The following is a 15,934-nucleotide window of genomic DNA, read 5'->3' on the forward strand; positions in this document are numbered from 1 at the left end:
ACAATATTCACTCTTTGTCACTATCTCATTGAATGACAGACCACCAACTTGATTCCACAAGCCTGAAACAAGCATCAACTATGAAACTGCCCTCTGTTCACCAATGCACAATCAGTTAAGGTGTGTTTACTTATCCTAAGTATTCACCTATGTAATTATATTTTTATTCCCCCAACCTCTAAAAAAGGTCACCATCTATGCTCAATTGTGCTTTTGAAATCATTTCTAAACTCTTTTTCTGCAGACTTTATGAACAACTTAAAATGCAATGAAGAAATTGTAATGATAAAATATGAATAAAAATATAATGAAAAATTTATGTATAATAAAATATCTTCCTAGCATAGAAAAAAGTTAAGAAGAAGAATCTTTGAGATAAATCGATTATAAATTTACTTCAAAAGTTCTTTAATGTACTTGCATTGTCACTAATGGGAAAGAAAGGAATATAGTGGAGAGAAGGATCAGCATCATAGTTACCTACATCACTTCTATGAATAAGGAAAGTTCAGTTTAACTGCGTCATATATTTTGATATCAACACCATTAAAAAAAATCTAAACAATAGATATGCTCCCAAGATCTTAAGTAGAAATGTTTCTAGATTTAAATGAAAATATTGGATAACTAAGATTAACACAATTTTCATATGGCAAACATACTGCAAGAAAATGTCAATGAAATGCAAAGACACTTAATTGTCATATCTGTAATATCCTCCAGCAAACTTTCAGAAATCTTTTCTGGAATGTGTATTAGGAAAACTCGGTTCTATCACCTCTCCTGTATCACTTAAGACACTTAAGTTCTTTAATACTCATGTTCCCATAAAAGAACAAAATGTTTTAGAAAATGTTATACAAATTGTAGGTTATTGAACACATGGGAACAAGCATTATTTTTTTACTTTAATGGACAAAAAGGTAGGGACTGACTGAGGCAGAAGGGGGTTGAGCAGGGCAGGGGAGAGCAAGAGGTGGGGAGAAATTAGGACAATTGTAATGGAACAACAACAACAGTAACAAAAAACCCAAACATTTTACTGAATAACATTCAAGGGTTCCACTCCATTTTCAGAGAAAACCACTTCTTCACCCTGCTTTGGATCTGCTGGGTCTTTACACTATAAATGATTGGATTCATCAGTGTTGGAAATAGAGTATAAATGTTGCCCATAAGAACATGAACCAAAGGTGAGAGGTGTTTTCCAAAGCAGTGTACCATGGTGAGACCAATGATGGGAATATAAAAAACCAGGACAGCAGAGATGTGGGAAACACAGGTCTGCAAATACTTGAGCCTCTCATCCCAAGAAGCAATTGCTAGCACTGTATACAAGATGAAAATATAGGGGATGAGAATAAGGATAGCGTCCAAAAGCAAGGTACAGATCACCAGAGCCAGGGCATACAAGCTATTGAAGCGAATGTCGGAGCAAGCAGGCAGAAAGAGGGGGAGAGCATGTGGGAGCGGCAGTAATAGAAGAATTTCCTCATCACAATGGCCAACATGATATGAATGATTCTACTATTAGTCAGGAGGGATGTGTATCTCAGAGGATTGCAGATTGCAGTAAAGTGATCAAAAGCCATAGCGAGAAGGACTCCAGACTTTGTGCTGGAGAGACCATGGACAAAATAAGTCTGTGCAATGCAGGCATCCAGGCTGACTTCCTGGCTGAGCCCCCACAGGCTCCCCAGCACTGTGCGCACTGCGGACAGCCTCATGCACAGGTCAGTGAGGGCCGGCATGGCCAGGAGGTAGAACGTGGGCTGATGCAGGCTTGGCTCAGTTCGGATCACGTGCAGCACCAGGCAGTTTCCCAGAAAAACCATACCATAGATGGAGGAGAAAGGAATTGAAAACCAGGGATAGTACTGGTCTAGGCCAACGAACCCTGTAAAAATGAATATCGAGGAATTGATGGAAGAAGCAGGGGAAGCAGGCATGAATATTTGAAGGCAACTTTCAAAGTATGATAAATATTTATTCACGGTTTCATTTAAACTGTCTGTTGTTGTTGAGGATGGTCAAATATAGCGCAGCCACTCAGAGTATAGCACAGGTTGTAGAATTCCAGGGCCGCCCAAGTCTGTGGGAGAAACCACAGCACAAGATAATTTCACAGGGAACCTTCTTAGTATTACATCTCAGAGGTTACAGACAATGTCCTCACTATTTTAGGCAAACCAGGCCACTAACTTAATTGACTTTTAGACTCTCTGTGCCACTAACTGTGCATAGCAGGTGACAGTGACAGCCTAGGGCTGCTGTTGCTCTGCTGCTCTTGAGTCAGCTTCAGGAATGCTCATTTCCTTACCAGTCCTTATAGTACAGGGAGTCAGAGGCCCAGATTTATGAGGAGAAGGGCAGAGCATTGTGGGCCACGTGACCCCAGGCTCCTGGGAAACTACTACTATTCCTTCACTGTCGGTACTATTCCCTCACTGTCGATGATGTAAGTGAAAGATTCTGCCAAGAATATTTTTCAGCAGTGATGATAGAAAACTTGCTTATTAGAGCAGGTGTGAGGTCCTAACAGCAGAAAAATATCATTCTAAGAGTCACAATATATCTTTCACATTCTATATCTACAGTAGCTACAACTATTTTTTATACACACACACACACACACATTATCACACTAAATTATACGATCAAATTTTATCCCAAATTGAAAGGCATTGTGGGGTGTTGCTTATTTATTTATTCAGTCATTAATTTATTCATAAACCCTATATGTAGTATCAGCACAGAAGCAAAGAACAATTTACAATGGCTCTGTTCTTTTGGAACTTACAATCAAGTATGGAAAGTATGGAATATAATAAAAATAGGTATACTGGTAAATTCATATAAGTATTCTAACAATGAAAATAATGCAGTAACAATGAAAATTTTGAAAGACTTGTAATAATATAGTTAAATGACAAAATTAGAATATTATATATTTGATACAAGAAACAGAATGGCCATCATAAACAGATAAACAAAGAACAGGTGCTGTTGAGGCTGTGGAGAAAAGGGAACCCTAGTACACTCTTGGTGGGAATGCAGACTGGTGCAGCCACTGTGGAAAGCCATGTGGAATTTCCTCAAAAAGCTGAAAATGGAACTGCCTTTTGATCCACTGATTCCCCTGCTGGGACTATACCCTAAGAATCCCAAAACGCCAATTCAAAAGAACCTATGCACCCCAATGTTCATAGCAGCACAATTTACAATAGCCAAGTGTTGGAAGCAACCTAAGTGTCCATCAGTAGATGACTGGATCAAAAAATGATGGTACATATACACAATGGAATACTACGCAGCAGAAAGGAAAAAAGAACTACTAAACTTCGCGACAACATGGATGGACCTGGAGAACATTATGCTAAGCGAAATAAGCCAGGGAGCGAAAGACAAATACCATATGATCTCACCTATAAGTGGAACCTAACCAACAATACAAAGATGCAAGGAAAATAAGACCAGCAACACTGAAAAGAAAAGAAATCAACAGAGACAAGAGGGAAGGAGGGAGGCGGGGCGGGGGAAAAGGAAGGGAAGGGGAAAGTCAAAGAACATATAGCAAGGACTCATGGACAAAACCAAAGGGGAAGGGCTGAGGGAGGGAGGAAGTAGGAGGCAAGGGAAAGTGGTGGGGGGTAGGCAGAGACAAATGTATTTGAAAAAATAAATTAAAATAAAATTAAAAAAAAGAAAGAAATAGCATAAATAAAACTTGAATGAAAAGATTATATGGAGGATTCAAAATATTACAATTCCAGATAGTTTTTTTTTTTCCACCATTAGAACTATAATGAAAATATTTGATCAAATTTCTGTCCCCTTTTTGTGTCTATTACTGGACTTCTTCTATGAGAATAAGCTCTCTTTAATCTACAGCTTCTCTGTGGTTCAATGTCTTCTCATTTTCTTATTGCCAGATAATCTTATGTTCCCTAGAGATCCACTCTTGTGACTGATTCCCTTTATTTCTATAGAAAAAATTTTTTGACTTTTTTAACTCTCCAGAACCGAGGAAAGAACCTTACTGAATTCAACAATTCAGTAAATGAACTGAAATGTTGAACTATAACATTTGTATGTGTCTTAAACTGTGATAACTGGAACACAACAATCAAAATTATGTTTTTTATTTAATATTAATTTCCCATGTAATTTTACTTCATAAAACATTTCCAAAGTTTAAGTTTTTTGCTCTAGATAACATCTGCTCACTTTATTCTGGCCTACAAACTCAGCAATTCTACAACCCCTTCAGTGTCCATCTCTCTTCATTCTAGTTACATCCTTTCGCTCTCAGCTCTACCATTTTATTTTATTTTTTTTATTGTTGTTCAACTACAGTTGTCCTCATGTACCTCTACCATTTTAAACATCAGTACATTTCTTCAATTCCTAAAGCTGTTAGTGGACCAAGCCCTTCTTATTATTCCTTTCTTTAATAGAATGTCTTTTCCTTTCCCCTGTTTGGCAAACATTTGTCATATGTCTCTATTGCAGTTGGATAAAAATTCAACCTTCAGCACATTTACAGACAACCCACTTTATTGTATTTGACTTTTTTAAAAAAAACCTGTTCTGACCTATGTGCCGTAATGTTCAGGAGGTTGGGGCATATCTCTTTTGGATGTCCATTTATTTAACTCTTTATGTCCAGAGTTGAGCATAGTAACTGTCAAATAGTTGCTGAAGAAATAAATGAATATTTATCTAGAATTCATACAGCAAAGATGAAAATGTTTCTTCATAATGATTTTCAAGATATTTTGAACTATTAAAGAATGAAAAGGTTGCTACTTTGTAGTACTATATTTATTATATTAAACATTTAGCATAAATATTTTCTGTGATATGTTATAAAAATATATGACTTTATGTTTATACTTCCTTTAAGTACTTGGGGAACATTAGCACTTTTACTATATACTACTTTTTAGTGTTTAATGATATCCCAGAGTCTATCAAAGAATATGGTAGTACTTATAATTTTGCTTTTTAATACTTATCATTGTGCTTTTTTTAACTAAACCTAATTTAGTTTTCAAAAATCAACAAATACATGTTCAGATATGGCTTATCTTCAATCCATGTGTGTTGTTTTGTTTTTTTGTAGCAAATATTCATGTTAACTTGGCATGAGAAACATCTTTCTCTCTAGCTCTTTTTGAAAATTGTCCTTCATAATATAAACTAGAGTGCAAATATTGTCCAAAACCTATTTATATTTTTACCTTCCAATATTACTAACATTAATATATATTGAGAGGAAAGAATAACTGCAATGCTTGATCTTTGTCTTTCATGTTTGATTCAGCAGTATAATTAAAAACTTATAATGTTTTTAAGATAAATACTTTGAAGGAAATTTAATAAATCTCATATTTGCTCTGCAACAGAGCCACTGTATCAAAACATTTACCTGGAGCTGTTGAGTTCCTTCTGGTAGAATATTACTTCCAGCCTATTATTAGCTTTTCTTCCTGTACCCCAATACTACCCCCTTTCACTGAGTGAGGCAGAAAAAAAAGCAATTTCTTTTGTCTTTCCTCCTCCCAGCACCATGGAAAGTAAGACATCACAGGTCACAACATCTGAAATTAGTTTGATTATATTTTTTGCTTATACTTAAAATTATTTTGTAGTATTTTACTTACTGGGTTATCTAAAATCAACATTGTTGATTTTAAATTGTTATAAAACCAGACTTTTAGAGGCATTTGAAATAATTCATGAACCATGTCTGAAAGGAGATACTTGTTTCTAGCTTATTCTTTTGCTCTCGAAGTAAAAGAATTTTAGGTATCAGTATTTTAGTTAAAAAAACAAATGAACAAACAATACTTTTGGGTCCCATATAATTTATTCATATCTTTATATTATAAACAAGAATATGATCCTTTTGACAGTAGCCTATGAACAAATTTCAAAATGTATACCCTTCAGTGTAGCATAAATGTCAAGGAAGCATTTTAAACATGACTCTGTTAGGTCTCTAATGAGTCTACTTTCCAGTAAAATATTATATGAAATTTCATGGTTAAAAACTAAAATCTAAAGTTTTAGATTGAAGTTGTGAAAATATGGTATGTGAGGTAAAGTCACTGTATTATCTATGGTTTGATACACAACGTAATATGAACAAAGGAACGTAACAAGACATCTATCTCAAGTTTCAAGAAAGATGTTAAGAGTGCATAGAGAAGTAGGAGCTTTTTGGGTCAGATAGTGAAAAAAGACACAGTATTCACCTAAAACAATAAGTCATAAGCAACATATACATATGCAATGCCAATTCACAGACTGGAAACAAAATCAATTAGAAAGTGTATTGTGATAGCCACAGATTTTGGAAAAAATTCCCAAGCCTGGCAAATGTGGATTGAAATAAAAACATAGCCAGTTTACACTTCCATAACAAAAATGGTTAGTAAGACAATATTGAGTATGGATGGCTCTCATGGCTCCATGACAGCAGAGCAGCTAATGATTTGGTATTGATAGTAGAGCCTGGAGAAATAGTCTTACACGTGCCTGAAATCCATGCTTGGTTCCTTCAAGCTGCAAGTCTGTCCTGCCTAGGAGGGTCCAGGTTTGGATTATTGTTCTTGCCCCTCCACAGGATGATCCTGGGTTACTTCTCTTTGCTGAGAAGAGAATTATGAAATTCAAGATTATGAAATTCACTTTCCAAACTGAGGCAGTAACTTAATTGTCTTTTGATCTCTAGATTTTAGCAGAGTTCAGAAGATAGGGCAAATGCTCAGTAAGTATGTTTTTAATAAAACAAACATGAATATGTGGATTATATCTAACGATTAGTGAGTGAAGAAATTGAGAATGAGGACGAGTTTTAATTTAATTGGTTCTCTGTATAATTTGCCAGGTACAAAATCATTGATTCAGCTACAACATGGCAAGATCATCACCCTGCCTTTATTCTGCCCAGTGAAGATTTTAATTACCTCCTTTGTGTCTAGTGCTACTTCTATTCCACCAGAAGAGATGCAGCATCCTCAAACGGATCTGCTTGGTTTTAATGGTATAAACCATGGGATTGAGCACTGGAGGAATGAGAAAGTGAAGATAAGAGAGCAGCACACGGCTGCGTGGGGAAGCCCACCTCCCAAATCTGTGGATCATGGACAGGCCCATCATCGGTGTGTAGAAGAGCAGCACTGCACAGAGGTGGGAGGCACAAGTGTTGAGGGCTTTGAGACGCTCTGCTTTGGAGGCGATGGACAGCACTGTATGGAGGATCAGCCCGTAGGAGAGGACGATGAGCACTGCGTCCACACCCAGAGTGGAGAGCACTACGAAGAGACCATAGGCACTGTTGATGCGGGTGTCAGCACAGGCCAGCTTCATGACATCGGGGTGCAGGCAGTAGGAGTGGGAAAGCAGGCGGTTGCGGCAGTAAGGCAGCTTCTTCAGCATGATGGGGGCTGGGATGTGAAGACCCACACTACGCAGCAGGATGGCCAGGCCCAGGCTGGCAATCCGGGGACTCGTGAGGATGGTGCCATAGCGCAAGGGGTTGCTGATGGCCACCACACGGTCAAAGGCCATGGTCAGCAGCACAGAGGACTCCATGATGGAGAAGGTGTGGATGAAGAAGAGCTGGGTCAGGCACGCATCCACTGCCACCTCCCTGAGACCCAGCGCGTAGATGGTGAGCATGGTGGGCAGCGTGGAGGCAGACAGGCCCAGGTCCGTCACTGACAGCATGGAGAGAAAGTAGTACATGGGCTGGTGCAGGGAGGGCTCTGACCTCACCACCCAGAGGATCAGGCTGTTCCCTGCCAGAGATGCCACATACATGGCACACAGAGGGATGGAGAGCCAGGTGTACACAGCCTCAAGGCCTGGGAGGCCTGTTAGGAAGAAGGAGGTGCCGGTGTTGTTGGAGTCTGACATGATGACCTGGAGGGACAGAACTTCAAGCAGATGTGCATTCATACGGCCTACAGTCAAGAGAGTTGCTGTGTCAGGACCTGTTCTGTAAACCAAGACATTACAAGGACTCCCCAAAACGTTTCTCTGATAACCATGGACTTGTAATTTGCTCAACTATTTCCGCTAGTTCATACATAGGGAGTTCTTTTAAAAAGGTGTGTCTGAATTATTTGAAGAAATCTTGCATACATGTAAGTGTTCTCAGAAGCCACACAACATAATTTACCCCCAAATCAGAATTTGAAATACAGCTCTTGAAAGGGACTAAGAATTGATCCCAAGTCAACACTATGCATTTTGGGTAATGAGCTATAGCTTTCAATATTGTTAGTGTGTCAGATTTGGAACCAGAATCAAGATTCCTCACTTCCTGAAAGTTCTTTTTCAAAGTGTGTTTCAATTGGTGCTTTTCCAGTATGTGATTATGAGAATTTTGCAGAGACATCTTTCATAGTAAAACAATATGAAGTAATTCCTCTTTTCATGTCAACCACTTGCATGAACACACAAATTCTTATCACACATACAATTTAAAATACAAAGTTATGGCCAAAAAATTTAGATATTTATATAAATATAATTCATTCTCCAATATAACTGTTAATGTGGAACATTAGATAGAATGATTCTTAGCTTACAGAACAGTGAATGAGTACCTTAAAGCTTGTCTATTACTATTCAGCATTATTCTAATGAGACTATAGAAACTAGTAAAAAAAAGGCATGTTTTTGCCAAGAAATCAGGATTTAGATCCCCTTGTAAAGTAGTTTCTGGAGAAATACAACAATCTGGTTATAGATCTGTGTTTCCTGTGGTCTGTTCCTTGAATTTTGGCCACTGTTTCACATCCTGTCATCTCACCTACCTCCTTATCTTTAATCCATTTGAGTTCCATTTTCTTTTCTTTTCTTTCTTTCTTTCTTTTTTTTTTTTTTTGAGAACACAGTAAAGAGAACTCAGTTTGAAAGCTTTGAACTCTCCTTCCTAATTATAAAAAAAGGAAGAAAATTTCTGGAATTTTTCCAGAAATAGAAAAAGCATTAAAGAATAATAACCAAGAAGAATAATTTATTTTTGAGGGATCTTATTTAATCATATATTCTGAGTTTTTTTTAGATAGTATTGATTTTCTCATTATTTTGTCACCTTCTCCTATGTTTTGTGGAATGCAATCCAGTATTCTCTCTTTGAAAAGAAAGTCCATATAATAATGAATTTTGTCACTTTTGCAGGTAAAAACGTACAAGTATAATCATTACCTTTGTATTTCATTTAAAGCACTTCACAAACCATTTTCACTTACCATTTTAAAGCATCTCAATCCTTAGAGGATGACAGGTATTTTTTGCCAGATAAATAAAATTATTTGTTAATAACTCAAGTATATATCTTTGATAAAGTCTTGTGGATCACTAAAGGAGGGCCCAAGACTGGAAATAATTCTTTATGGCTTAGTAATTTTTATTCTGGCCATTAGTGTTTGTAACTTAGGACAAATGTTAGCTATTAACCAACAGACTCAAGACTCTCACAAGCCTTGTCCTTAGAGCGAAATAAATTATAAACTCCTACAAATTCCTATTTTTGAAATTTCCCATATGATTGCCACTTCTGATTTATCTTTTATACTCTATCACTGTCAGGATTAAACTGTCCTAGGCTCTGTTCTAGATTCCAGAAATAGAATTGTTAAAACATTAAGTTCCCCCAAGTAAAGGAGACATAAGCCAATATTATCTTAAATGTGTTAAAATGCAATGTAGAAAGAGAAGGAGGTGTTATTTTAGATTGAGAGTTTAGGTAATAGCTCTCTGAGGAGGGGGTAATTGGAGAAAAAGCAAATGGCAAGAAGGAGCAAGACAGTTGGAGATCTGTGGGTACATATGTGAGTGAGTGAGGGAGCGATTGGAAGGAAATGTGAAGGTGCATCAGGAAAAAACCTCGAGGTATCAGTACACAAGATAACTAGGAGATAGATATCTGTAATAGCTGGAACCATAAAAGAAATAACAGAGTTAAGCGAATAAAGATAACCTTCTAGAGCCAACACAATCACTTAAGAAAACTGCATTGTCCCTGACTGGTGGTTGGGGGTATTTTCTCCTGTGTCGACTATGTATCTAGTGGCTCTGAAAGTGGATTCTGGGTATCAGCAATGGCATGAGCAGCACAGAAGAACTTGCAGTAAATGAAAGCCATCACCCTTCCCACTAATCTACTGAATTAGGATTTCCTGAATTGGAGCCCAGCATTTGGTAGTTTAACAAACCCTACAGGTGATTCTAATGCAAACCGAATTCTGAGAATCACTGCAGTACATGGGTAGGTATAGTACTACTTTATAAACAGAAATGAGCTGTGTTATTTCAAGCCCACTAAAGCAAGGAAGTGGAAGAGATGCAAAGGTAATAAAGAAGAAAGAAACACCCTTAGACAAAAAAGAAAATTTGTTCCTCAGTGCTAACCTCTGAGATAGGGACCCAATGATGCTCAGCCGCAAACACAAGATTCTTTTACTGGGATTTCCCAAATGATCTTAGCATAGATCACTACAGATGAGAAAGCATATGGTGATTATAATAAATAAGGATATTATGTTTTTCCTTTTATTTTGGTGTGGAAAGTAAAAAAAAAAAATGTTAATAAGGTAACCTGGATGGTAGTCAAATTCTGTTCCTGTAGGCAGTTGGACAGGCTGTATTATCCCTTCTACACAAAGATTTATGAATTTCTATTCAGTTACTGACAGATGGTGCAAATGCGACATAAGGTGAGAAAATGTTCAAAACCATTGACTAGGAAGAACTGTGTATCAAATTAAGTGTCTAATATTCTCTATGAAGGCTCTATCCTATGTTCACCCTAAGCTGTTACTGTCTTTTTATTTAATTAGAGAAAAAAATGAACATTTCTTTAACAAACTGAGAGGTCTTTCATTTTACTTATCAATTTCAAATCCATAGATACAAGCACAATGAATATCCATAGTGTAAACAGAATTCCTTTACTTCACTTATCATTTGAGAAAATAGACCTATAAAAAAGGCAGTGAGATGTCCATATACATATGTGAAGAATACTGTTATTTACATATTGCACTAAGCTAACAGAAGAGGAAGTTTCATGAGGTGTGTGTGTGTGTGTGTGTGTGTGTGTGTGTGTGATTGTGTGATAGTTTTCCTTGTTTTGATTTCTAAGAAAAGTTGAGTGAATGGATTTAGTGTTAAGAAGCAGAAGAACATAGTTGAGAAGGCAAGGCCTCTGTGGTCCTGGCTTCAGTACGAAAACACTGAAAGAAAAAGTACTTAGACAAAATTTGGTCTTAAGCAAGAGCTATTTTTCCAGAGTCAAAAATACATTATGAGCTTCTTCCTTACAGGAACTATTCCTTTTGGCTTGTCAGCAGAATTTCCATCAGATGTAAACCCGTGGCATTATAAAACAAAGTGGGGTGCCTTGCTGGATTTCCTAACACCAATGTCTACTTTCTTCAGCAACCACATTAGGATCCAATCAACAGCATTAAAAGCCAATATTCTGCCATGACAGTAACATGAAATAATAAGAAAATGGGTTTCATGTTTACAAAGGCTTTGTCTCTTGAACCGTGTACATAAACCATGCTGCTTAACAGTGAGGAAGATGCCAAAGTAGCCAAGGAGGCCATGAAAGATGGTGAAACTGATGGAAACAAAGTCATTTTGGATTGGGCTAAGCCTAAGGGTGAAGGTGGCTTTGGAGGCTGAGGAGGATTTGGTGGCCAAGGCTGGGGAGGCTTTGGAGGTCAAGGAGGCTTCTGGGGAAGCAGAAAAGCGGCTGTGACCATAAACCACAAGGAAAGAAGATGTATTTTGAATAGTTTCTTCTATTCTTGTCTTTCCCTCTTCCATTTGAAAGAAAGAACCCTGGGGTTTTCACTCTGTTACCTGATCAATGACAGAGCCTTCTGAGGACATTCCAGGACAGTATACAGTCCTGTGGTCTACTTGGAAATCCTTATAGATAACATTTCAAGGGAGCTACACTGTTGGTTTTGACTAGATGTTCATATAAACTTTTTAAAGAAATGAGTGATAGAGCTAACCCTTATCTATAAGTTTTGAATTTATATTGTTTCTTCCCATGTACAAAACCATTTTTTCCTACAAATAGTTTGTGTGTGTGTGTGTGTGTGTGTGTGTGTGTGTGTGTGTGTGTGTTGGGGGATATAAAGAAAGCAGAATGTTTTATCATGATTTTGCTTCAGCAATTTTGGGAGAATTTAAAAGTCCTAAACGCTGAAAAAAAACCAAAAAACAAAAAACATGCTGATTTAAGCTTTCCCATTCACCAAAAAATAAAAATGGGTAAATTGTACAATTTTTATGGCATGCCAATTTTATAGGTTTAATTGATGATAAGATAGGATAGAGGATGAAAGACTTGAAGAGCTCCACATATCCTGTAAAGTACTTAGAATGTAAATAATAATTTTTTGTATTTGTACTTTAATTTTTTTTCTTAAATTTACTTACCATGATCAAAATGCAAGGAGCTTTCTTAGAGATGATTCTTTGAAGATTTAGAAAGAATTGCAACTAATCTTGATTACCGTGGGTTTATTAATTTACCTCATCATTTTTTTACCTTCCATCTTTCAAGGAGAAATAGACTGTCTTTCCAAACTGTCTTTACAAATGAGCAACTCCCCATACTATTCTGCTTCTCAAAATTTTCCTCATCTCAGTTTGCCTCCCTTTGAGGGACATATCATTCATCTGCTTAGCGCTTTGGGTACACCTCTATCAGGCTGTATTTAAGGCAAGGAGAACTTTTGCTAGTGAGTTACCAGCCCATCTCCTAATTGCCCATTTAATTGGTTTTATCTATTATGACGGTACATTTGGGGAATTCTTCAGGAAACTCATCCAATAGTTCTGAAGATAAAGAGCCTCTTTTCTTCTTCTAAATCTTTAATACACTGTATTTTTTCAGGGTCTTAAATCAAAACATATTATTAACACTATTCTTAAATGAGCACTAATAAGGAGCAAATGGCTTTACGCCTTTCCTCTCCAAACCCAATGTTATTGACTTACCCACAAGGAGACAAGGATTGAGAACCTGTTTTACCCTCCCCCAGATTACAATGGAAAGGAGCTCAAAATGAAGAACAATTTTACAACAAACCAGCCAATTCCTGGTCATTATCCCTTGATGAACACAACAGGCTCCATGCTCTTTGGGGCAGCAACTGCCTTTAACCATGTCACTGCCAAACAAGTTTTGTAATGGGCTATAAAAACACTCTGCTGTAACTGGAAATCTTTTAACCCTGTCCAAGTCTGTCCCAGTTACTGCGTACCCTTACATTGTAATTAAAATAATCAGCTGTTTGAGAGTGCAAGCTTCAACACCAGAAAGATCTGAGTTGTAGACGGTCTCCATCAGTAATTAATAAGTTGCACAAGCTCTTTGAGCCCCATTTTTTCATGTCTGTGAAATGTAATAGCACCAACAATGGGAGGTTATAGATATATGGTGAACAACAAATGGCCCTGTGGTTAAACTGTGGGGATTTGAATTTCAACTCTATCACTTAATAGCTGTAGTATTTGGCTTGCTATTTAATCTCTCATCGATTCAGTTTCCTCATCAGTGAAAATGACACAGTGAAAGAAACAAATGCACATCATTGTTGTGAGAATTAAATAGGGTACTCCATTAAAAACCTTATCACAGCTTGTCAATACTCAAATAATAATTATTTTAATTATTATTTCATAATTATTTACTATATATATGCAAATATATCATTTCTAAAAATTACTCATTAAACATTTAATACATTTTTGTTATTATTATTATGTTCATACAAATGAAGCAAAGAAACTTTTTATTGTTGCAATAGAAATAAAAAAAGTTCAGTAAAGTCAAGGAACATATAGCAAGGACTCATGGGCAAAACCAAAGGGGAAGAGCTGAGGGAGGGAAGGTGGGAGGGGGCAAGGGAAAGAAGTAGGGGGAAGGCAGAGACAAACGTATTTAAAAAGTAAATAAATTAATTAAAAATAAAAATAAAAAATAAATCATGTGATCAAAAGCAAAAAAAAAAAAAGTTCAGTAAAATGAAGGACTTTCCAACTTTGAGGACATTTCTCTGTAGGTAAATAGAAATCCCAAATTTAGCTACAGAATTGGAAATAAAGGTAGGTAGTTTATGCCCCACAAAAATAATGTTTTGCAAAATTTTTTGTTTTACAATATAAATGGAAAACAAAACAAACAAACAAAAAAACCCTGTTTGTTGTGGGCATACTTATTTGTCAAACCTCTGAGAATGAATGCAAGGAAATAGGGAGTTCCCAAAAGCTTTCAGCTTCAATGTAAAATGTCATAAAGAAAATAGATATAGGACACATTGCAACACAGAAACAGCTCTAACTCTAGGCAAAATATATAAAATAGATCAGACAGTGCAGAGCTCTGACTCCTTGTGGTAAAGGAAAAAAGAGGTTTATTTCATATCCGTTCAGGCTTTTTGCCTGAGTGTACTTTTAGGATCAGACAGTAAAATTGACTACAAATTGAGAGCAGCTCTCTCATTATTGAAGGGAGAGAACAGAGAATTTGTTTTAGGTAGGCTATTATGGGTCAAAATTTGGGGCACATTTGGAATAGGAAGAAGCTGCAGAAGGAAAGAGTCCTAGAAATCTACTTTGATGACCACTTGAGTGTTTCACCAGACACTAAGCTGAAAATTCACAGGGCAAGACTCCAGAAAGTTCAGCAGGAAGTATTTGTGAGGGAAAAGGTAGGCTGTAAGTTGAATGGAGATTCGGGAATTCATACACTCCTGACACACATTGGACTTCCAACCAGACAGAGTGGAAAGGTTTCTTTTAATACTTTGGCCATTAATTTGAAACCCAGAAAGGTCACACCACAGGAGTAAGAGGATGTGGTGTAAGTCCTAAAATTAAGATTCAATGTCACGTGCTACTTTGAGATCTGAAACTTGGAGGCATCAAAAAGTCCAACCATGAACTTCTCTGCTCTCACCAGATATGCCCCACATCCAGCAAAGAAAGTTCCCCACGTGGTAGTTCCCCTAACATTTAGACTGGCCACACTTGAACTAATATATTTCACTTCCCTGACAGCCCATGGAATTATTGAAATAAGACAAATAACAACGGATAACTTCACCTTCTTGTTACTACAGAGCCTGCCTCCCATAGTTCCTGCTTGTTTACTCTGTTCCCAAGTGCAACCCCTCTGTGTGTCCCTTGTCTGACATGCAGTGTCTTTCTTCCTCAGTCTGTGAGTACCTGTGATTAATAAACTGCTGTCAAACTTACCTTTCCAGTGTTAAGTACAGTGCTTTTGTCCAGCCCCATAACCACCTTCTCTCCCTCACCAACAGAGTGAATAGGAGGTGATTCAAGGAGAATACTATAACCCAAGGGTAAGGGTTAATGTGCATCTACTCTAATGAAACCTAAGACTAGGAGGAAAAAACATCAACATAATCCTGCAGTGCATGATCTGCCTGCTATATCAAATCAAACTCCCATTTTATAAGATAATATGACCCAATTCTCAATAACACAGCATCTACAATGCCTATGGGAACATAAAAATAGATAAATAAAAAGCAGAAAAGTAGAAGACTACAAATAGCTTATAGAAAGAGATCCAAGGTGAACAGAGATTCTGAACTTAGAAGAGGAAGAAAAACAGTTATAATAAATATATTTAGACATTAAAGGAAAATATTAACATAAACATTCTTGCATATGTAGTGAAATATACAGGGTCTGGGACAAATAACACCCCTTTTTTATTACAAAATCATAAGCATGTAATCCTGTAACATAATAATATCACATGCAAACACACCATATGACATCTTAGGTGAAATGTTCAAACTGTTGTCCATCTCATGGGAGACATTCACATACCCTACCAACCACACTCAAGCAACGC

At 36.9% G+C, this 15,934-nt stretch overlaps 1 protein-coding gene and 2 pseudogenes across 1 annotated transcript; all 3 read right to left on the bottom strand.

The window, feature by feature from the left end:
* Positions 1 to 1,053: 1,053 nt before the first annotated feature.
* On the bottom strand, positions 1,054 to 1,949 carry LOC129076427 (olfactory receptor 51V1-like; annotated as a pseudogene).
* Positions 1,950 to 6,324: 4,375 nt separating this feature from the next.
* Positions 6,325 to 6,554, bottom strand: LOC129076389 (serine palmitoyltransferase small subunit B-like; annotated as a pseudogene).
* A 412-nt stretch (positions 6,555 to 6,966) lies between these two features.
* On the bottom strand, positions 6,967 to 7,926 carry LOC129076428 (olfactory receptor 51G2-like). Its single transcript, XM_054580603.1, has one exon. It carries the CDS (start codon positions 7,924 to 7,926, stop codon positions 6,967 to 6,969), a length of 960 nt encoding a protein of 319 aa, XP_054436578.1.
* Positions 7,927 to 15,934: the final 8,008 nt, after the last annotated feature.

Source organism: Pteronotus mesoamericanus, unplaced genomic scaffold (genome assembly GCF_021234165.1).
Source record: "Pteronotus mesoamericanus isolate MK-2021 breed Mesoamerican mustached bat unplaced genomic scaffold, CSHL_Meso_final contig_591, whole genome shotgun sequence".
NCBI lineage: Eukaryota > Metazoa > Chordata > Mammalia > Chiroptera > Mormoopidae > Pteronotus > Pteronotus mesoamericanus.